The 22,604-nt window shown below is 45.6% G+C and overlaps 4 protein-coding genes across 4 annotated transcripts; all 4 read right to left on the bottom strand.

Annotated features, from left to right (window-relative positions):
• Positions 1 to 290: 290 nt before the first annotated feature.
• On the bottom strand, positions 291 to 3,545 carry LOC100832347 (expansin-A24-like). Its single transcript, XM_024462591.1, has 3 exons — positions 2,442 to 3,545; positions 2,026 to 2,348; positions 291 to 1,939 (listed from the first exon to the last, which is right to left on the bottom strand). The coding sequence occupies exons 1-3, from the start codon at positions 2,457 to 2,459 to the stop codon at positions 1,627 to 1,629; spliced, it is 654 nt and encodes a 217-aa protein (XP_024318359.1). The 5' UTR covers positions 2,460 to 3,545; the 3' UTR covers positions 291 to 1,626.
• Positions 3,546 to 5,845: 2,300 nt separating this feature from the next.
• Positions 5,846 to 7,258, bottom strand: LOC100843268 (expansin-A13). Its single transcript, XM_010235822.2, has one exon. It carries the CDS (start codon positions 7,078 to 7,080, stop codon positions 6,127 to 6,129), a length of 954 nt encoding a protein of 317 aa, XP_010234124.2. The 5' UTR covers positions 7,081 to 7,258; the 3' UTR covers positions 5,846 to 6,126.
• Positions 7,259 to 8,006: 748 nt separating this feature from the next.
• LOC100828102 (chloroplast processing peptidase) lies at positions 8,007 to 14,031 on the bottom strand. The gene is made up of 6 exons (XM_003572229.4): positions 13,426 to 14,031; positions 11,082 to 11,150; positions 10,931 to 10,999; positions 10,031 to 10,117; positions 8,621 to 8,688; positions 8,007 to 8,510 (listed from the first exon to the last, which is right to left on the bottom strand). Exons 1-6 carry the CDS (start codon positions 13,870 to 13,872, stop codon positions 8,354 to 8,356), a joined length of 897 nt encoding a protein of 298 aa, XP_003572277.1. The 5' UTR covers positions 13,873 to 14,031; the 3' UTR covers positions 8,007 to 8,353.
• Positions 14,032 to 16,637: 2,606 nt separating this feature from the next.
• Positions 16,638 to 17,724, bottom strand: LOC100826249. The gene is made up of 3 exons (XM_003572223.4): positions 17,566 to 17,724; positions 17,401 to 17,479; positions 16,638 to 17,289 (listed from the first exon to the last, which is right to left on the bottom strand). Exons 1-3 carry the CDS (start codon positions 17,572 to 17,574, stop codon positions 16,874 to 16,876), a joined length of 504 nt encoding a protein of 167 aa, XP_003572271.1. The 5' UTR covers positions 17,575 to 17,724; the 3' UTR covers positions 16,638 to 16,873.
• Positions 17,725 to 22,604: the final 4,880 nt, after the last annotated feature.

Below are 22,604 nucleotides of genomic sequence, written 5' to 3'. Positions count from 1 at the left end.
GTTCACACTCTACTCTGAGTAGTTCTTTTACAGTACCCTCAAGAAATCAACGGTGGGATGTTTCCTGTGATATAAAAATATACTAATATCTACAATTCTCAAATAAATGTATATATATAAATATACTAATATGATTCTATACGGTCTAGGCCTCTTAAAATTCAATATAAGACTCTTAAAGTAAGATGTTTTAGGGCTCTTATAATAAGATGTTTTAGCTTTGTGCTAAGTCAAACTTTAAGATTTATATAAAATATGCTAACATTTACAATATCGAATAAATATATAGGCGGAACTAGAGTTGTCGACGACTGGAATCAAAGAAGAGGTCGCTTCGAAGCGAGCCCCAACTACTCAAAGCTGCCACACCTGGCCAAGCCCAAACTAGACTCACTACAGCAAGCATCCTCCGCCGCCAATCGAGGGCTCCAAAGGCAGCGCCTCCAAGGAGGTCACAACGTCCGCAAACGTCGCAGCTGCCCAATCTAGATAAATCAGGTTTGAGGTTTCACTCGGAGACACCTCGATCATGTGGATGGGATGCATTGGGCATGCAAGGCGACGCATTCCAGAAGGGAGCGACGTCCAAGGAAGTCGTCATCGCCCACATCGATGAAGTAGGTGCAAAGTTTTCACCCGCGTCCACCACAAACCCACCAGGAAGCCGACATAGCAACGAGCCGAGGGGCCGAAGAAGCCCGAACAGGGGGCACCGCACCACCATGCTAAGGGCGTCGATCGAACCAACTGCATAGAGCTCGGCGACCGCCGGACCAGGCACCGGAACCAACCATACATCGGATCCGACAACACCAACGACACGTCACTGCCGACCGGGATAGGGTCGCGCTGTGGAACACCCGGCGCACCACTGTAGGAAACAACCCACACCGGATCCGGAGCCGCCCTCTACGGATCTGGCGGCCATTCACGGTTCCCATGCCGCCAGCCGCCAAACCTCTTGGAGCATAGATGTGTCTCCATCGGAGAACGAGCACAACAAATGAAGGCCCCGCCGCCACCGTCCCCACACGGAGATGGGGGCCGGTGGGCCGGGCTTGGCTGACGTCGAGCATGCAGGGGCCCACGTACAGTGGCAGCACGGTTCAGGCAGGTCAAACAACCTTGGTGAAAGGTTTGACGGTGAAGGGGTCCTGCGTGCAGATTTGATTTTCTTCTTATTTCTTGATTTATTTATTTCCGACATTTGTTTTAAACATTTTGAGACCCAGATCAACTCAAATTTAAATATAGGTTTGGAAACATCTTATCTACATACTATAAAAGTTTCTAACCATTTTGAGCACGTATGAAATATCTATTAATATTTGAATTTCATAACGCACTATTGTGTCAAACGCCTAAAGAGTAACTCATGCATTGTCAGTTTCCAAAAGCATTGAAAACAAAAACTGTGAAGGTAACTCAATAAAATCAATAGCATCTTATGTACATCTTACAAATTTATACAGACACAAGTGTACAAACCACAACATGTTAAGCACGCACAACTAGAGTTACAGCAGTGACCAAATTGAAAAAAAAAATGATTAGCTATATACAAGTAGTTAACCACCACAATATCAATATATTCAAACAAATTATGCAATCTACGACAAATCAATGTCAGTTGAACTGCAATTTGCTCGCAAATGTTTGCCCAAACTTCCATCCACTTGGCACAACGTTATTGAATTCAAGTGTTTGTCCATCACTGTTGGTTAATCTGAAAGAGAGCATTTTCCCGCTAAGATATGCCAACGAGTGCCAGTTCGCACCCCAGTTGCGTGCCATAGGAGCCCAATCTTTTGAATCGGAGCTCTTGACGTCCATAGATTTTATCGAGCCGATGGCTGCAACGTTGGTCACAAGTACAAGATTGAAATAGTCGTGGCCGTTGATCTTAAACCGCACGCCACCCTTCTTCACGCATGGAACCCTGCAACGATTTTGGTTTTAGATTGACATTGAGCCATTATTTATTAGTTAAAAAAGCACAAGATTGATGATAAATTTGTGATGTACCTCTGATACATGACAGGAATGATGCCGCCCCTATAGACGCCGATCTTCTCCCAAGCCGGTTGCGCCATGTCAAAGTGCGGGCGTGGTACGTTGCACCAACCACCATTGTCATTTGGAAGGGCATTGTTTGGCGGGCAGAGGTTTGTGGCCGTGACTGTCACCGTCACACCCGGTTTACACCATCTTGGGTCCACCTTGCGGTCGCATGCAATTTTATAGCATTGTCCGCATGCCGCGCCGTCATTGAAGAGCACCGTGCTCAGCGCCGCCGTCCGGGTTCCATACCCCTCAGAGTACAGGTTGCCGTACCCACACGCGCCCGCCTGCATAACATAGTAATTAGTTAATTGGCAACATGCTCTCAGCGTAGACGTAGAATTGAATTAACCATGAGTTATAATTTATAAGCTAGTTACCCATGGTGCCGGAGGCATCAGCTCCACCGTAGAACGTTGCGTGCGCCCTCTGCCAGACGACCGGTGCTTGGGGCGACGATGCGACTACAGCAAGGCAGTACAGCCCACTGTGAGCAGAACCACCGCAGTAACTTGAGCTGGAGTCGGTGCCATATCTGGCGCTGGAATGCTAGATCGATGGGCTTGAAAACTAATCTGACGAATTTGCCAGATGATACGAAAGCTAGAAGTCCTTGCTCGCTAATGTGTTTGTTCTTTTGTCTCTGTGGATTTGCTTCTGCTGCATTTGGTGATCTTATGATGATTGTGTGCGTGTGTATATATAGCCTTCGCTCCTTTGCAGGAGAAATGAAGGAAGCAGCCAGCGTGCGCATGTGCTTGGTCGTGCAGCCGCACCATAGCTTCCGGGCTAATCATCCTAACATTAAATGTACTACGCGCAGACACGTATGGGCTAAATCTGTATTCTTAGGTTATTCTTCTCCCATTGCTTCTTTAAGGATATTTCGCTTGAAATTTTCTCCATGATTGACATTTAGAGAGAATATTTGCTCGGTACTTTCTGAAGAAATGAACGGCGGCGCCGTGATTCCCATGTTTGGGTGCTCCATTGTATACGAAAAGAAGGAAGATCTCCTCTCTGTTGCTTGAATCGTACTACGTAGGTCTTATCCTGCACTGCTCCTGGCCGGTCTACACCGAACCGTAGGCTGAAAACATTGAATTGTCATGCATGAAGGCAGATCCTTCTATAGTGTTGATTAACTGGACCGGCCGTCTGTATGCAGGGTTATGAGTAATTGGTTTACTGGCAGATTCATCGATCATCGTAACTGATGTGAAAATGAAAAGTTCTGGTTAAAAGAGATGATTAAGGTTTTTTTTAATCATTTTTCGTGTAAAGCTTTTCATACAGATCAACACTTTGATCATGCAGCATCTGCATTTTTTCACCAACGGTATATTCTTATGCTGGACCTAGGGTATCAGCCGTCAATCTCTCCTCGGATGAAAGAAATTTATTTGTCACAAGCTGCAAATCACTTGTGTACCGTCAAAAAGCTCACAATCTACTCTGAGGAGTTCTTTTATAGTACCCTCAAGAAATCAACAGTGCGATGTTTCCTCTTATATAAAAATATAGAGTAAAGTTCATTTTAAACCTTAAATTTGTGACCTATTGTTTCATTTACTTTGATGTTTATTTTATTTTATTCCTCATTCTTTATTTACTTTTTATTAAAGTATTTCTTTTTCATTTTTCCTTTCTCAGATTTTAGCAAATGCATAATATATTTTTTAAATACATGGACATCTATATCTATAATCTTTATAAAGTTGATCCTCACTAAGAGTCATTAATGTTTACAAGCTCAACATGCAAGGTGTCCACATCATCAAGTTGATCTCCACTAAGCACAACATGCAAAATGTTCACATCATCAAGTTGGTTTCCAGCAATCGCAAAGTGTCTATCACCATAAATAACATATGATGTAGCCCCAGTAGCAATTCATTTTGATGTGTCTTGACGATTCAACATTTTAGCTCCTAAAATTTTTCACCTTCATGTTGTATATAAATAGTTAACCAGGTACGCATATTTTCATGATATGTATGTCGATTCTTCTGAGAACTTCGAATATTCAGGTTCTTGAAACTTTTCTGTTCGGCTTCCCCGAAGTTATTGATGTTTATGTACATCAAAATTACTTCTACGTTTTGCTGCATATTTCTTATGGATGATAAAGTCGCTTGGCCCGTGGTATTCATATTTCTTTTGCATTTGATCATATTATTAGCATTTGTTCCTAATATCATGTCCAGATGTTCAAATAGAATTGTCCGTCACAACACGCCGGGAATCACCTAGTAATCTATAAAGTTGATTCCCACTAATTGCAATTAATGTTTGCAAGCTTCACATGTAAGGTGTCCATATCATGCACATCATGAGTATGCAAAGTGTCCACATCACCATCCACATCATGTGTTTTAGCCCATAATGTATAAAGTTGATTCCCACTAATTGCAACTAATGTTTGCAAACTTCACATGTAAGGTGTACCCATAATGCATATCATGAGTATGCAAAGTGTCCACATCACTATTCACATCGTGTATTTTAGACCACTAGGAATCCATTTTGTGGTCCCTTCAATGACTTAATATTTTGACACATATAATTTTTTACCATCACATTGTATATAAATAGTTCACCAAGTACACATATTTTCATGATATGTATGTCAACCCTTCTAAGATCTGCAAATATTCAGGTTGACAAAGCTTCACTTTTTGGTTTTCCTGAAGTTGTTAATGTTCAAGCACATCAAAATTACTACTATTGGTTGCTGCATATGTGTTATGAATTATAAAGTCGTTTTGTCCTACAACATTCATATTTTTTTTTGCATTGAATCATATTATTATCATTTGCTGCTAACATCATATTAAGATGTGCATATAGAATTTTCTGCGGCAACGCACGGGGAATCACCTAGTTTCTTAAAGTACATGAACATTTCTTTTCAAAGTCATAAACATCTTTTCAAACACATTTTAGAAATTCACGAACATTTTCGTGCAATAATTATGAACATTTTTTGAAGATATTTACCTAAAAATGTTCGACAATTTATGACTTCATATTTATAAAACAATATTCACTTGTACAAAAAGGTTGAGAACAAAATGACTTCTTCGTGACTAGTAAATAAAAACAAAGAAAGAAAAGAAACAAAATCAAACCTACGACATACTTATCCAAGAAAAGAAAACTGTGTCTTCCCTAATGGGCCGGCCAGCTGGGGAACGACGCGGGAATGGGTTCTCAAATCCCAAGCAATGAGAGAGTGATAAAAGTTTGCGGGTGCTAGCTGCTGACCATGTCCACCCGCCCCACCTGGTCCATGGATCATGGCCCGTGACAGTCAGGCCCAACGCGCAGTTCCCAGATGCATTTCTCGCGCACGGCGCGCGCTCCAAAAAAAAAGAGCACGGCGCGCGCCGTTAACATGCACGCGCTCCGCGAGGCTCAACGGCCACATCTCCCACACGAGCAGTAGAATCGACGAAACAACGCTTGGTTCCCGCTGCGCATTGCCACTTTTGCACGTACGTGTGAGCCGCGGTGTCGATCGGATCGATGTACACAGGAGAGACGCAAAGCAAAGAGGTGCGGAGGTGATCAGTTACTTTGAACCAGGAAAAATTAACGAAAATATAAAGATGTCCACATCTTTGCAAACCATCAACCATGCACGGCATACACGCGCGTTGCTTCACGTTGTAGAGTCAACACCCGCGTGACACGTACTGTTCAAGTCAGGGGGCTGTGGCGCCTCCTGTGATTTACCCCTTTGACTTGCACATTGCGGTTCTTTCAACAAAACGCTACCATGTCACCGACCTAACAGATCAATTCCTTCAAATATATCCTCACAAAACGTAATATACCTTCTTCATACATAAGCTCAATCAGTCCATCTCTAGCTTTATGTACATCACACATATCAGCTAGCCTGGCCGGTGTGTACATGTACGTTCAAGCAGGTAATTAATAAGCTGGTAAATTAAACAACAGACAAAACTCACACACATATATAGCAAACAACTTGGACGTCTAATAAGTAAGTCATTCATCTTCTCAAATCTCACCGTACGCCAACCAACGTTGCCCGATTCACTTGAACTGCAGGTTGCTGGCAAACGTCTGGCCGAACTTCCAGCTAGGCGGCACGACATCAGCAAACACAATCGTCTGCCCATCAGTGATGGTCACCCTGAAAGACAACCCCTGCCCATTGAGATACTTCAGCGAATGCCAGTTCGCGCCCCAGTTATGCGCCATGGGCATCCAGTCGTTGCTCCCGGCCTTGGACCCCTTCACGTCCATGGCCTTGACCGACCCCGCCGCGGCGACATTTGTGAGCAGCACGAGCTCGAAGTAGTCGTGCCCGGCGATCGTAAACCTGACCCCGCCCTTCTTGACGCATGGGACACGCTGGTAGATGACGGGGATGATGCCGCCCCTGTAGACGCCGATCTTCTCCCATGCCGGCTGCGCCATGTCGAAGTGCGGCCTTGGCGGGTTGCACCAGCCGCCCTTGTCGCTGGGCAGGTCCCAGTTGGGCGGGCAGAAGTTTGTGGCCGTGACTGTCACGGACACCCCGGGTTTGCACCAGGAAGGGTCCGTCTTGCGGTCGCAGACGAGCTTGTAGCACTGCCCGCAGGACAGGCCGCGGTCGAACAGGACTGTGCTTAGCGCCGTCGTGCGCGTGCCGTAGCCCTGCGCGTAGAGGTTGCCGTACCCGCAGGCGCCGCCCATGGTGCCCCCGGCGTCGCTGCCGCCGTAGAAGGTCGCGTGCGCCCGAAGCCACCCGCTCGGCTCCAGGGCGCCGCCGCCGGTGGCCATGGACAGAAGCGCGCAGACGAGGGCTAGCACGTAGGAGTAATAAGCTCCAGCCATGGCAATTAACTTAGTGACTAGTGACCAATTGAATGGTGTGATGGATATTGGATACAGATCTCTGTGAGGGAACTTCAAACACATGGTATATATACACAAAGAAAGGCTGGTGTACGCGACTTGAAGATGCGTGTGTGAGTAACACGGCCACAGCCAGAAGTGAATCATCTTTAACTGCCTTTATTTATGTGTATCAACCTTCAACCCTCCTGCTCGATACGGAAAATATTCCACAACTGATCTTTCCCTGGATGTGCATGCATTAAATTGGTTTGTTATCGACACTTCATATATAGGGATACAATGTACTTACACACCGCTGGCAATTCGACTTGCAGTTTCTGTGTATTTGATTGCCACGGAATTGAGTTAAAGGGGGAGGTTTCTTTGGTTGCATGTACAGCCAGAAGAGACGGGGATCGGACGTACGTGGCCATGTTGGTGAGTTTGCATATGCACTCTTGCGGTTGCTAGCTGTTTGGGAAAGGAATCTGCCTAGATATGGATTTCAGTTTGTTTGGTACCGCGCTTCACAAGCAAATGCAGCGGAACTGCGGAAGTTACAGCAGATTGCTATATTGTGATCAGTACTTCCTTGTATGAGTAAGTCACCGCGTCCGGAAGGAAAGGGGCAAAGGGCATTCGATGCCGCTAGCTAGAACGTGTCCGTGGGAGTGACCGAGAATTGGTCCAGAATATTGTAAAAATATACCTTCAATGATATATATAAACTCTTTGTTCATACTGTTTTTCTTGTAACTTCTCGATTGTTTGTCTCAATTTTGTCTACTTTCGGTTGCGAGAGAAGTCTATTTTACCATCCCTAAAACTTGTCATAGGCTTCTCTTGTGTTGCTGACAAGTCCAATTTTAAGATAATTTGAAGTTGCAAATTTGAATTATAAGCCATCCAGGAGTAAACTGGTGAGCGGAGACCAGTGGCCAGAAAATAATAATCAGGCAAGAGCGATATGCAAGGCAGTCCGAAGTCAGATCGGCACAAAGGCAAGTAAAGTGGCATTCAGTTCTCTAATATCTTGTGGTCAGCTTTCTTCTTGCAGTCTTGCAGCACTAAGGTGATGTACACGACAGAACTTGATGATGAATAGCAGATTTTTTTTTTTTTTGCATCACTAGGATAGGATATAAACAACAATTTTCCTTAATATACAACAAGGGCAGGGGGGCAGAGCAACCAGAAACCTTGGAACAAAATGGTTTCTATGCTTGTGGCCATCTAATTTCATGGGGAACCAAAATTGTTCCCCTCTCTGATTTCTAAATACTCCCTCAGAAATATATTCCTCAATGAATTTCTAGAGAAGAGGAAAAATCTAAAATAGGACTTCATGTGAAGGTTGAACTTTTTTTGACTGAAAACTGTAGGGGAAAACCCCTACAGCGTGAAGGTTGAACTTACTCCACATTAACTAATTAAACTTCTACTTTGTCAATTTGGCATCAACGAGTGAGTCTGGTTTCGTTTCAGCATCGTTCGTTTCAGCATCGTTGCAACCAACCGTAGTACTCCCTATTCGACCAGGAGGCCAATACCGAAAAATGGATCTTCCCAATATGTTCTTTGCAGGAAGAGGGCCCCTGAAAAGAAAATGGTGCATTTGAACAGGCTAATTAAGTAAAACTACATACCAAGATAAGCAGTAACAGAAGGAAATCAGCAGACAGAATAATGAAGTTGGCAGCATTACCACACATGGGAGTCATAACTGTTATTTCGGTTATCTCCCATTACAAAAACTGAATTTTCAGGCACTTGCTGCAAGTGTGGAATAAAGATGGTTAGCTAACTGAAAAGAACAACATGACCAAAAAGAAACAACCAGAGTTCATGTTCAAGCATAAGCTTGAATTCACATTCATATACAACATTCATAACATGCATACAACATAAAAAATTGTTTTCAGAGTAAGATATCTTTTCCACAAGGATTGGAACATAAATCAAGCATGATTACTCATGCCGCCTGGGTGCATGATGAAATTCCAATTTCTGAGTGATTTCTGTGCATCACCTTATTTAGAGTTTTCTTTTACAGTTCATCTTATTTAGAGTTGGTCCCACACATGATTTGGCACAATACAGGAATCCTCGTGATGTGTCAATGCTGTCAAATGGCTATGCAGATCAAATGTTCGAAGTGGGTCTTACAACCCTCAATATTCATCAACAAACAGATATACTGCCCCTGCTGGATATGTCAAGTTCGATAAAACAACCCCTATAGGTAATATTCACTATTTTTCCTTTTGCCATAACAGGTCAACGTTTCAACAACGAATTCTAAAATTATCTGGATTTCCATCGCTAACTGTCAAAACCAACGGGCACCAAATTCGGGGTGGTCTTGAGCTGACTTTACTGCCATATGCATAATCTCCTTTTCCCATTAACCCGACTCATGTCAGTGCCTGCCCGGTATAAAATCACTGAAAAACGGGATGACACGAAAAAGTGTCCAAGCTGGCGGAAAGGTGTAACACACTGGCTCAGTACCCCCAGACCAGACTGATAGGATAACAGGTGCTTTCAATAACCATGCCAGACTTCAGGGATCAGGGTTGAAAGTGGAATTCTTTTTAGCCCTAGAAAATATATGGATACTGTTCTTGCGATTTGCGAAACATTTCAGGACAACCACAAATATAGCACTCCAGTAGATAGATGTATAATGCAACCCCTTTTTTTTTTGGAGGGAAACAGTAGATCAATTTTTTTAGGGAAACAGTAGATCAATGATCTACTGCAATTATATTAAAATAAAGTGATATGAAACTGATAATCAAAAATTATCAGGCCAACACACAAACATCTACCTGAACCCCATTCCTGGTGGAAGAAAAGCACACAATGGAGAATGGACCCATACAAAACTGAAGGTAACAAAAGGTAAGAACATGCCCATGACATATCTAGGAGTTTACTCTAGGAACCTTAGCAAAAATTTCTCTGAAAGGTATAAGGTTCCTTCTAACATATCACAAAAAAAGGTCCGTGAGACAAATCAACAGTGTCTCCTAGAAAAATAGTCATAAAAGGATGCCATGATTTATACAGGGATCTCAGGTATCATTCATGGATAGCGTAAGAAATGTCTTACCACTGGGTTCATGTCATAAGAAGGTGGCTCAAGAATGAATTCTTCATTTCTAGCCTCACCATTCACAACTAGTTTTCCTTTATGAACCTGAAGCATCACAGGAAATGAAACATAAGATGTTTTTTTTGGAGAATGTTCTGCTGTTTCCATGAGAACACCAACAAAGAAAACTTACAATAATTAATAATTGCACACAACACTTAAATGTAAACTAAGTTACATTAAAAGAAAATCACTTAAGTGTGGGCATGTCATTCTGTTTACACCTTCGCATCCTTACCTGTGTTCCTTCTGTCTCTCCTAAAGATTGCAGACATGCACCAGTTTTCAATTTTCATGAACTGGATCCTAAACTTGCAGTATACAAAGTCAAGCTCTGCAACATCAAGAGATTTGGCCGGATTGCATTTGTTAGATGCAATATGGCCACTTTGTGATTCTTTGAATTTATTTATTCTAATCATTCTCCTCTCTTAGCATGTTTTGTTCGAATTAGGCTGTGCGAAGATCTGTGTGTTACCAAATACAGTTCTTGATGGTACTTGGGTTTATTTACCACAAGACTTTGATTTCCCTAAATAATCGAGGGTAACCAAATATAGATTTGAATTTATTTTTTACTGCAATACACAAATGGATGTTTTCGCTGGAACACTATAAGCAACTGGTGAATTCAACAGTCAGCCAGCAACTGTTGCCTGTTGATAACATCCTATTGCTAAACAGTTGACTGGAAATATAACTCACTATTTCTTTGTCGTTTAGTCAAAAACTAGTTCAAACTTAAGGAAAAAAAACATACATAGAGGATTTCATGGATAGAAAGCAAAAATGGACTGCATCAGTGACAAGATGCAGGTAAGGAGACAAATGAAAGTTCAATCTGATTCTGAAACTAACCTCAACAATATCTCCCGCCCTGGCAACTACTCTTTTGATGAAAACATCATTATCGGTATAGCCGACCTCCTGAACAGGAAGAGTCACAATTTCATATCAGGAAACAGCATACCATCTGGAAACACTGCACATGAGGACGATATGTAAGTACCTGTAGCACTGGCGGACTTTTGAAGATTACAATATCATTTACACAAGGCTTTCTGAAGTAGTATGTAACCTGAGAAATATTTGCATTGGTGAAACCATGCAATTAAGTGAATACAAAATTTTCTTGGTTTCACACGAATATAAATAAAGCCAACATGGATGAGAACATAATCAATGAAGGCATGAAGGGGTCATAGTGATAGTGGTCAATACAATCAATTACTTGCATATTTAAATAAACTAGATAGCATTATGTGCTGCTCGACAAACCAGAACATCTTGTCGTGGTTTTCAGTATCCCAACATCTTAGTAGCGTGCAACCCCACAGTCTAACCACAAGGAACTGCTACTACTTTGTGGATCATATTTTGATGGTACCGTTGTCACGTCAGACATCAAAACCAGAGGTAGAATCACTGGGATCGCAACATTGACGTTTCCAAACGATATTACCACAAAACTGAAAACATCAGGGTTGGTCTCAATGGTTGCATGCCATTCTGGCTATGCCAATGTGCCGATGTGGTACTAAACATAATCTGTTGCCCCCTTTTCCTTGTCCACCTGTGTAGCAGTCAGCTGATATTTCCTTCTCTTGACTCATAGAAATTTAATGTTGTATTCACGTTGCAGGCCTGCATGTGAATTGGGCTTCATTTATTTCTGTACTAGTATTTATTTTATTCCCTAAAAATAGTTTTTTTATTAAGGGACACTTTGCACTGCTTCACAAACAAATACAATGCTACTAGGTAGTACATTTTCATAGAGAACGTGTATATGTACTTTGTTATCATTTTGATGTAAGTAAAAAATATTTTTGTTCCACATTAAAACGTCTTCCCACAAATTTTTTTGTTTTTGCATACAATACAAATTAAATATGTTTAAAGTAAAAGGCTCATAGTATCCTGATACTACGATGCCATACTGCGAAAAGAAATGATACTGCCTAGTAACCTGATACAGATTAATCTTGCATCCTGTCATGGCGACCACACATTCTTTGTGCTAGGATCAGTTAAAAGCGTGTTGCAATTGAAGAAGATGCTTATTTCAATGCCTTTTGCAGAGATCTTATACATTTATCGCATACTTTTTATAACCAATCAAAATATGGTCAAAGTTTGGTAGTGAGTTACATCCCAGACTAAATAGCCTCATCTCAGAAATTCTATATTGTTGACAGAGGACATGCATACCATATACCAAAGCATGTTAGCTAGCTCAGAGATGATTTGTTCTTATATATTTCATATACACAACTATAATCTTGGCGCTGTCACATAATGATTTTCTTTATCTGATACTTCAAAGGACAACAGAACACTTACAGTAAGGCCTAGTATTTTTTTAAATCACTGGTGCATATTTTCCCTATTATAATTGCATGTGTTTAGATATCATTCCATAATACCAGAAGAAACAAGCCGTTGCCTGCAAGGCTAGTATCCCAATGTGCATTTAGATCTATTTGAGGTTGCAGAAAAGGTTATCTGGTCTGTAGTGTTCTGTTATTTCCTAGCCAGCAGCAAGCAAGTAACTAATCTGTCATTTCAAACACACCACATTTACTACTGCGGCAGCAGCAAGCGCCCTTTCTGGAACAATATAAAGAACCAATTTTTAGAACATAAGACCAAGCAGAGCACAAGTCTGGTTGAACCTTACACTTGGAAACTACTTTCTTGGTGGAGTGTTCAATATTTCAAGGGGCAATACTAAAACTCTAAAAGACTCAGCTTAAGAAATCATTTTTCTTGCTGTAGTCTGAAATCGGCATGTGACACTGAGGAACAGAACAAAATAGAATAATTTCAAAACAGCAGGTTTTGTCAGAGGGTCTTAATGTGCACCAAATCCCTGTAAACATGGAACTGAGGTTATCAATCTCTAAGTAAATAAAGTTGTGCCTTTTGCTAGAAAAGCAAACAGGGCACCTCAGCTTTGGACTAAAACTATAAGCTCAAGGGGAATGAAATGGAGAACTTATTTTCCAAGTTCAGCACAACGATGCTGTCCTGAATAAATCTATGGACAACTCACAACCCGCTCATACAGAAAATGAAATGGAGAATTATGTCTTACTTTGTCAATTTGCAGACTGAAATTAAGCCATGACCATAATAACCATTAACGAAAAAGAAAAATCTAACAAGAAGTTCTTGATCACATTCCCAATAAATTTGCAATGATGATGACTAAGATGGAGATACCAGGGCCTTTGAGCTATCGGAGTTCCAAGTTCCAAGCAGAACTCAGCACACAATCTAATAAATGAAGGAAATTGTACAATCATCCAAACGAAAAGAACAAATAACGGACGGCGCCCATAAGAACGAACCTTCTCCGCGACAATGCGGTCGCCGACGTCATAGGTGGGGAACATGGAGAGCGAGGGGATGAAGCGCGGCTCAGCGACGAACGAGCGAAAGGCGAGGGAGATGGCCACGGCTGCCAGCACCGTCTTCGCGTCTTCCGTCGTCACGTTAAGCCACTCCGGAAGCAACCCCTTCTTCTCCCCCTCTCCATCCTCATCCCCTCCACCTCCACCCCCATCCCCTCCTCCGCCGCCGCCGTCGGGGCCCACGGGCGGTGCATCGGGCGGTGTTTTCGCGGTGGAACGAACTCGCCTCCTGAGGCGGAGGTGCGGGATGCTCTGTGCATTGCTGCGGCGGAAGGCGGCGGTAGCCAAGGCGGGGTTCTGGAGGGGAGGTTGTTGGGACGGTTTGAGAAGGCGGGCGGCGGCGGGAGGCTGCGAGGTGGCGGGAAAGAAGTGGACAGAAGACATGGTTGCGGAGGAAGAGGAGAAGGTGGTAGCGCGCGCCTCGCCGGCGTCCGCGTCGGCCGATGTGGGCTTGTTGGGGCGGAGGGACGAGGATAAGCCTAGTGTCGACTCGACTGTCGACGACTACGGTGCTTGGTCCCTGTGGTGAGAGTGAGATGGACTTACATGGATCTAACGAACTGTTAGTCTGTTAGAGATGATTATGGTCATAAACAAACCCCAAAAGCCTAGTCATTCTCCCTCAAAAAGGAAAAAGCCTAATCATTTTTTAGAGTAACAAGCATGGCATGTGAGCAAATGCTCTTTTTTGTTGAGAGGGCACGTGAGCAAATGCTAAGAAGGGCTTGCTTGGTTAGGAGAGGACAAGAGGTTTTTGAGTAATTATCTTGTGTAATAAGAGCATCAAGTAGGTTTTCTAAACTCCATTTCCTATATCATTTGACACATCACCCTGCACATGGGCCCACATGTCATTGACATCGGTATGTTTCTTCTTCTCTGTCTTCTCCCCCAAATCCCACTGCCCATCGATGGAGCCGTCGATCTGGCGGCAACACACCGCCGCTCGCTCCACCTTAGCTGTCCGATTGCACCCCGGCATAGGCCCGCACGCCGCCATCTGCTCCCACACTAGCGCTCGCCTGCAGGGCGCGAACCTGCGCGCCGCCATCCCCTCGTCGTGGCACTTCGCCGCCCCTTGCCGGCCACCCAACTTCAGTTGTTGCTCCTCCGGTGAGCATCCTCGACGCGGCGGCGGTTTAATCAACGGTCGCACCGGCCATAGATGGTGGCGGCCAACGACAGCGCGGACTCGATTTAGACACCACGAGCCTCAATTCAGCCCGGGAAGGGGTCGGGGTACGTCATGGTGGGTGCGGGATGGGCATGGACGACCGAAGTTGGCCGCCATTGGCGGAGGGCGGCGGCGCACGACTGGGACGAGCGAAATCGGCATGAAACCGGGCGGTTATTTTCCCATGTGAGCATTTGTCGTTTTAGGGAATGGGTTGGTTCCCTACATTTGGGAAAGAGGAGAGAAAATAGAGAATTTCCTAAAAAATAATAGGGATTGGGAATGGGATAGGGAACTTACCGGAGCAAGTTTTGGGGCTTTTTAGAAAATGGTGGCAGTTATTTTAGGGAATTAGTGATTTTAGGAAACCTGCTGGCGATGCTCTAACTACTCGGTGTAATCTTTGCACTCTAAGGTACTCCCTCCGTCCGGGTTTATAAGGCCCGCACGGAATTTTATGCGGAACTTTGACCACAAATTACATTAGTAATATAAGGTTATTTTGGCACAAAAGACTGTTGGGTTCTATTGGAAAACTTTTTCTAATGGTACAATTTTTATATACATATAAAAAACATAGCCATAATTGGCAATGCTAATTCGAACCAAAGAACGGACCAAATACAAGAGCGGATGTACAAAAAGTACTAAGACTTCGAGCATCTCCTGCCGGCGGCCCCAAAGGCCCCCCAAACAAAATTTGGGGGCGCCGGCGATCAAAAACGGGCACAACCGGGCACCCCATTCTTAAAATTGCGCCGGCGCGGCCCGATAAATTAGCCGGCAGCCCCAGGCCGAACCCAACCCACGAGGAGGCGAGCGGGGACGCCGGCGAACCGTTTTATTGTGGGCCAGCCCTGTCGAACGCCATTTATTACCATCACCGGCATCGCCTCGGCTTCTCAGGCGAGTTATGGCGGTCGCCGGGTCAAACTCCCGTCTTGTCTCCTCGGCTTCCACGCGACGCGTCCCCACGCATTCCCAACGCAGTTTCTCGCCGTGTTCACAACCCCGGCGAGTGATCTTCCGCGTCCATAAAAGGCAGCGCCAGCCCGGAGAGCTCTCCATTTTCCTCGCCAGTTCTATAGCCCTTCCCCTCGCCGGTTCTCTAGCCCTTCCCCCTTCCCTCCCCATGGCCGACGGAAACCAATGGATCCGCCAGTGGCTGTGCCTCGACGAGGCCGAGGTTTTGGCACGGGCTGGCTCTCCCGCGTTGCCGGACTGCCAGGGCGCCTCCTCCAGCGGGCGGCCGGCCGCCACCGCTGCCTGGGCGGCTGCTCTTCATCCTCCTCCTCCTCCTCGGCGGCGCGCACCCAGCGCTCTGGCTCATCAAGGATGAGGAAGGCTTGGGCTCCTCCTCCCAGGCGCAGCGAGCCGCGTCCCTGCCGTGCGGTCACCTCCGGCTAGTCCGGCTGAAGTCGCAGCCGGAATGGGGGTCGGAGGCCGAGTACTAGCGCCTGACGATCGAGTACCGGCGCGAGGACGACCGGGAGGAGTTCCTGAGCTTTCGCGCTGCCCGATGCGCCAGCCAGGAGGAGGTGGAGCAACACCGCCACGGAGGCTGACATCCAAGGGTGGCTCAAGGACGAGGCGGCGAAGGGGAAGGCACCGACGGCGAAGAAGAAGGCGGCGGCGACTTCAACTTCGACGACGACAGCAGCAGCGACGGCTCCTGGATCAAAAGCCTCGACGACTAGGGTTTTAGTTTTTTTTTTAATTTTGTGAATTTTCACAAATTTTAATGAAATGTCGCCGGGCTTAATGAAATGTTGCCTTGTTTGAAGAATTTTCGCCAAGTTTGAAGAATGTTCGCAAATTTCAATGAATTTTCGCCAAGATATATTGGGGGCATGGCTGGGAAGGGATGGCCCCCCAAATTAATTTTTGCGCCAGCACCCCCCATACGGCCGAAAAAACTGGCAGACCGGACGCCATATGGGGGGACGGCGACCGGAGATGCTCTTACTCGGTTTGATTGCGACACAAGTTTGCCCCACTTAAATTTAGGCAGGGATGATTTTATTCGTACAGTGGTTGCTTGATCATCGTTTTGCCACAGTGTGTATATAATCTAGACTAGAACAAGTACATCTTAATCCCTGTATGGTTGGTGCGCGATGCTGAACAGGATTTAAGTGGAGATAAGCACACTTGCGTTTCAGGACAGGTATTCTGATCTCCAATCCTTTTTTTTTCTCCGGACACGGTCACCTACATTATACTGCAGCCAGGATCTGGTTCTTGTTGCTGCTGATAAGGAGAGTAGGAGTAAACAGGGTAAGACGGCACGGTGTTATACTGCTGCTGGTATGCAGGGTACGGGACTACAGGCGACACCGCGTTCTGATGGTGAACGCCTCCAACACCAGCACCGCTGCTACCACCCTTGGAGTGTGAGCCGCCGCTGTCCTTGGTGCCGTCTGCTCCGCCGTAGCCATAGCTGCCGTCCTTCTTCTTTTCTCCGCCGACGTAACCGTAGCTGTCCTTCTTCTTGTCATCGCCGGACGATACGCTGAGGAGCTCGGCGTAGCCAAGGCCGCGCCGGAGCATCGTCGTCAGCGTGATGGGATCGACCCCATCGCCGACTATGATGATCTTGTCCCCCTCCAACGTTGCGGATGTCACACCTGCGGAATTGATTACACGATCGTAAGGGCCAAGGAGACGAAGATAAGTAATACTACTCCGTATAAGTTATATTGCTTAAATTTCATCACTGACTGCTGGTTCATATATACCTGTGGTGCCAACGGCAGCCTTGAAGGCTTTCCTCCTCTTCCTCTCGTCATCGAGTGCCAACCTGAGAACAATCTTTTGCTGCAACGACAAAGAGCAAATCACATTCAGATGAATGCACAGAATGAAGCCTATAATAATTAAAACGATCTTAATTAGTAACCAACCTTAACCATCTAGCAAATTGAACCAAATCTCTCACAAGCTCTAGTCGTTTGATTTCCTTACTAGTTTTGACAGTACTGGAGGAGCCTTAACTCTGTGAGACAAGATATTAATTCTGCTCTTTTTATAGGTACGCAGAGGGAGAGAGACATGAGGAAGCAAAAAAAAAGTAGGCGAGAGAGAGAAAAAGAGAGTGCTTGCCAAATTGAATAAACAAGTAATCAGCCAAATCAAACAGCTCATTGGCTACTGAATCGTGTGAATGATTGACACGCCAGGCCCTGTGCCAAGTGCTCAAGCTGGTTGGTCCTCCCGGTGCATCGAATAAGTGGCTGGTACGCTCCGGACGGTGCTAGTGCGGCACAAGTTTCCTTTTCCATGCATTTGGTCCAAACACAAGACAATGTCCAGCCAACACACGACGGCGACCTGCAGCTCGCCCCTGGAGCCTCCACGGCGACCATATCATCTGTCCTCCACCCCCGTTTGGGACTTACGTCCTCTCATTTGGGTGAGTTCTTCGATAGGTCTAGGCAGCAGGCTAGAGAACAGATGATATGTTTTGTATGTTGTTCCTATTATTTTTTAAATAACTTTTGAGTATGATATGTTCAACGAAGACATCTAGCTCATATGCATAAACAGTAAAACACGAACACAAACCTAAAAATACAATGAGTATTGGTGTAGGTTCGTTGCCGCTCATGCTGACGAAGACTAGACGGAGCAGCGAGCTTCGCCGCGCACGCCAAACCTTGCGCGATATAGATGGCACCGCCCGGGGCAAAGAATATCGGCAAGCATTTTATACGAAAGAAGTCCAACAAAGTCTCACCGCTCCTTCAAATCCTAGATCGAGCCCTATCATTTTGATCCCATCATTGTTTCCTGTATCTCCGCGTTTTTTCGCATCTTGTTTCCCAGAACAAATTCCACCCGTTCCTCCAAATCCCGGATCGGATTACGCCCATATTTTCCGTACCCTGCGTTCTTCCGCATCCCGCGTCCCAAAGCTCAAGACGGGACCCAAGGCCAGTTCTTCGGTGCACCGACGTGACCTGTCAGACTGCACAGCCACACGGCCCACCGACGTCAGACACCGGACTGTCACAACCACGTTTGACGGACGCGCAGACAGACACGCGTCACGCCCGCCTTCGTCCTCGCATTTACGGCCTGCCGCGCGGGCGTCTGGGCGGGGTCAGCAGCGGAAAGTCACGTCTATGCGCCCTTTCCCCAAGTCGGCACGCGTCAGCGCCGCGTCAAACAAACGTTGGGCTACACGCCGGCGCAGCATGGGTTCCCGATGGCGGCGGCCATGGGAATCCGCATCACCAGCCCGACGCATGGCTCACGGCTGGACAACGACGCGAGGAACGATGGAGCCCGGACAACACCACATGGTGGCAGTCCGTGCTCCGCCAACGTCGCGCGGAGCAGCTGGGGCAGGGCAATGGCGGGCCCTCGCACGGCAAGAACGTCGCGGGGCGCGCGGCGTTCTGGGGTGTGCAGAGGCGAACCCTGCACGCCGTCATGGAGGACCTGCGGCGCGGCACCCCTCTCCCCGGCGAACCAGCCCCCGCCCGCGTCGAGGCCATCGCGGCGGCCCCGCCACCGCTCGTCCGCATGGCGGTGCGGAAACGGCCAACGCCCCGGCACGCGGGTGGCGTTTGTCATCCGCCAGCACCTATCGGAGAGGCGCGATGCCAACGTGCCCACTCCGTCGTCAAGGAAGAGCCCTTCGATGAAGAGCCGGCGTGGGTGGCAGAAGAGCCATTACAGCGCTCGCTCGCCGCACCCGGCGACCCGGATGACACGCCCGGCCGGGCCGCCGCCATGGCCATGTTGTTGGGTGACCTCCGGCCGACCCCCGACGACGAAGCCCGCCAGTGGCCAGGACTACTTAGCAATGAGGGCGGCGACACAGGCGCCGGCCCCAGCCACACCACCGACGACGACGACGACGGGCATGGGCGATCCCACCTCAATTCTGAAAAAAAAATTGAAAATATATACTATGTACTCTAATGTAAGCACGTAGACAGTATTTTTGGCTAAAACACAAAATATTCAAGCACTGAATCTAAAATGCACTAGGCATCTATCTTCTGTTTCTCTGGAGTTCGCCTAATGGTCTAAAGCAGGATTTTAGATCGCTTAAAATTGAACCGTCTACTGGATAGTCGTAATTTCATACGACCTGTTATGAAAATAGAGATTAAACTAGAAACGAGAGACACGAATTTAACGTGAAAACCCTCGCGGGAAAAACCACGGACGCATGAAGGTGCAACTTCACTATGTTGGAGTATTACAAGCACGAGACGACATGCCGTCTTTAGGTGTGACTGCATAGGGTATATATAACGGGCAATAAACATGAGTTCTAATAGGACAAGAAAAACGAGTTCAACTCGTATACCAACATAAAGCCCAAACCTATCCTGCTACGTCTAGCAGAGTTGGTAACGGATTCGAATCATATTTCAACAATTTCCACCTTGAGTTGAATCCCCTCCAGTAGTCGAAGAAAGTAAACACTTCCAAACAAATGAGCATAAACTTCTTGTGCGTCAACGTCCATAGGACTAGTGAGTAACACCAATTAAGCCTGAGCAAAGCTCAAACTTATTGGCAAAAACTGGCTTTGTCATCGTATCAGCATTACCAGTAATTGTCGTACCTCGAAGGTCATAAAGGTTTGCAGCCTTCATATCACCTTTCATCACAACAAGAGAATCTTTTTGTGACCTTGACGATCCCATCTCCACCTGAATACTTGTATCCTTTATTGTCAAGAGTACTCAAAGAGATAAGGTTTTTCTTCAAACTCGAAATGTGGCGAACATCCGATAAAGTTCTGATGGTGCCATCAAATATCTTGATTTGAATGGTGTCAATGCCTGCAATCTCGCACGGCGAATCATCGCCCATAAACACAGAACCATTTGGCATCGCTTCATACGTTGCAAACCACTTCCGGTGCGGAGTCATGTGAAAAGTACATGCTGTATCAAGAACCCAAACATCTCTCATTTTGGAATCACCGGTAATGACAACGAGAACACCACCATCAAAATCTTGTTTGCTAACAACGGTGGCTCGGGCATCATCCTCTTGTTGATCCTTCTATTTGAATTTGCCATTCCTTTTCTCCTTGTTCTGCAACTTGTAACACTCGGAGATTTCATGCCCGTCTTTCTTGCAATATTTGCAGAACTTGTATTTGCCTCTATTTCCATTATTTGAGCTCCTCTCATTTGTCCTGCCACGAACAGATAATCCCTCACCCTGTGACGAACTTGAACCAACGTGAGACACCATATGCTTCATCTTTTCCTTGGAATGTAAAGCTTCATAAACCTCATTAAGGGTGAGAGTATCACGGCTGCATAATATGGTATCTCTAAAATTGGTATAAGAACTTGGCAATGAACATAGGAGCATTAAACCCATATCTTCTTCATCATACTTAACTTCCATTGCCGTTAGGTCAGATATAATCTCCTTAAACTCGGTGATGTGATTTAACACATTACCTCCTTCTTGCAGTCGGTGGAGAAATAACTTTTGCTTGAGATGCATTTTACTGGTGAGATCTTTTGACATGCAAACCTCTTCCAACTTTGACCATAAAGCGGCGGCTGTTTTCTCAGCCAAACCTTCTTGCAAAATATTGTTGTGTAGATGAAGTTGAATTTGGGACAGAGCTTTGCGATCCTTTCTCTTCTCCTCATCAGTCCAGTCAGCAGATTTCTTTTTTGCAAAACCATCCAGTGCATCGTCATAATCGGCTTGTGCCAATAACACCCGCATCTTGACTTGCCATAAGGAAAACCTTGTGTCACGATCCAGCAGCGGAAGGTCGTATTTCATGGTAAACTGGGTGCACAAAGTAGTACAAGCCGGAGATAATCATTGATTGAATTAATTTGGGGGACAAAAAACTGAATAGATAACACCTGGCAGACACCGTGTGGACTTAGCAATTTTGATAAAAAAAGTGATCTTTTTGATTCACGTGAGAGAGCTGGGAGCTTGCTGTATTGGGACTTGCACCCGTTGATTTTCCCTGCTCGCTATGCTTCGCTGCTTGTTTCGTACCGATGATTCTGATACTCCGCCTGCTGCTTCGGACGGTCGAACCGACGGACCGCTTGATGCTGTTGTCTGCCTCTGCTTTAGTAATCACTTCTCGGTCGGCTTGCTTCTGTGTCTGACCCGGAACACGTAATACGAAATCGAGTAGAAGACCAAATCAGCAGCGTCTTCGATTCGGCGATGGGCAGCGGAACGGGATAAATCCCGTCAAAACCAACACTGGCAAGATGGCGGACTCGGCGGAACGAACTCGCCGAAGTGGCTCGTAAATTTAATCTCAACAACGTGGTTCTGATACTACTTGCTACTTGTTACGAAAATAGAGATTAAATTAGAAACGAGAGACACGAATTTAACATGAAAACCCTCGCGGGAAAAATCACGGACGCACGAAAGCACAACTTCACTTATGTTGGAGTATTACAAGCACGAGACGACATGCCGTTTTTAGGTGTGACTACATAGGATATATATAACGGACAATAAACATGAGTCCTAATAGGACAAAGAAAACGAGTTCAACTCGTATATCAACACAAAACCCAAACCTATCCTGCTACGTCTAGCAGAATTGGTAACGGATTCGGATCATATTTCAACATGACCTATATATGCTTGCACCTCGTGCCTCCTCGCCTCCTTTTAAATCTCAAAATAAACATGTCTGAAATCCAACAACCTAGTGAATTCTCTTCTGCTCCGCGGCGTCCCCGCTTTTGGGCGTTGGTCGGCCAGACGGGCTAGCTGATGTACTGTGCTTTGGCACTTCTGTCGTAGAATAGCTACACACATGTACTGCGCTACAACAACAGGACAACACCACGTGGCAAATGTGGTTAGCAATTAAAAATTCAATTAAAAAAACACCTCACGATCACTCGATTAGAGACGCAAAATTTTCACCAATGAATTTGAAAACAATCTTGAATACCCAGTGTCA

This window comes from Brachypodium distachyon, chromosome 3 (genome assembly GCF_000005505.3).
Source record: "Brachypodium distachyon strain Bd21 chromosome 3, Brachypodium_distachyon_v3.0, whole genome shotgun sequence".
In the NCBI taxonomy this organism is placed as follows: Eukaryota; Viridiplantae; Streptophyta; class Magnoliopsida; order Poales; family Poaceae; genus Brachypodium; species Brachypodium distachyon.
The sequence above is the reverse complement of the archived record's forward strand: the minus strand, read 5'-3'. Positions and strand labels throughout refer to the sequence as shown.

Excerpts from the sequence above, each read along its gene's own strand:
- LOC100843268 (XM_010235822.2), bottom strand. The coding sequence starts at position 7,080 with ATGATTCACTTCTGGCTGTGGCCGTGTTACTCACACACGCATCTTCAA.
- LOC100826249 (XM_003572223.4), bottom strand. Across the intron at positions 17,290-17,400 it reads GGCTGCCGTTGGCACCACAG|GTGTGACATCCGCAACGTTG; the intron begins GTATATATGAAC and ends TCAATTCCGCAG.
- LOC100832347 (XM_024462591.1), bottom strand. Across the intron at positions 1,940-2,025 it reads ATTCCTGTCATGTATCAGAG|GGTTCCATGCGTGAAGAAGG; the intron begins GTACATCACAAA and ends AAATCGTTGCAG.
- LOC100828102 (XM_003572229.4), bottom strand. The coding sequence starts at position 13,872 with ATGTCTTCTGTCCACTTCTTTCCCGCCACCTCGCAGCCTCCCGCCGCC. Across the intron at positions 10,118-10,930 it reads GGGCGGGAGATATTGTTGAG|GTTCATAAAGGAAAACTAGT; the intron begins GTTAGTTTCAGA and ends GTGATGCTTCAG. Across the intron at positions 8,689-10,030 it reads CTTATGACATGAACCCAGTG|CAAGTGCCTGAAAATTCAGT; the intron begins GTAAGACATTTC and ends CCACACTTGCAG.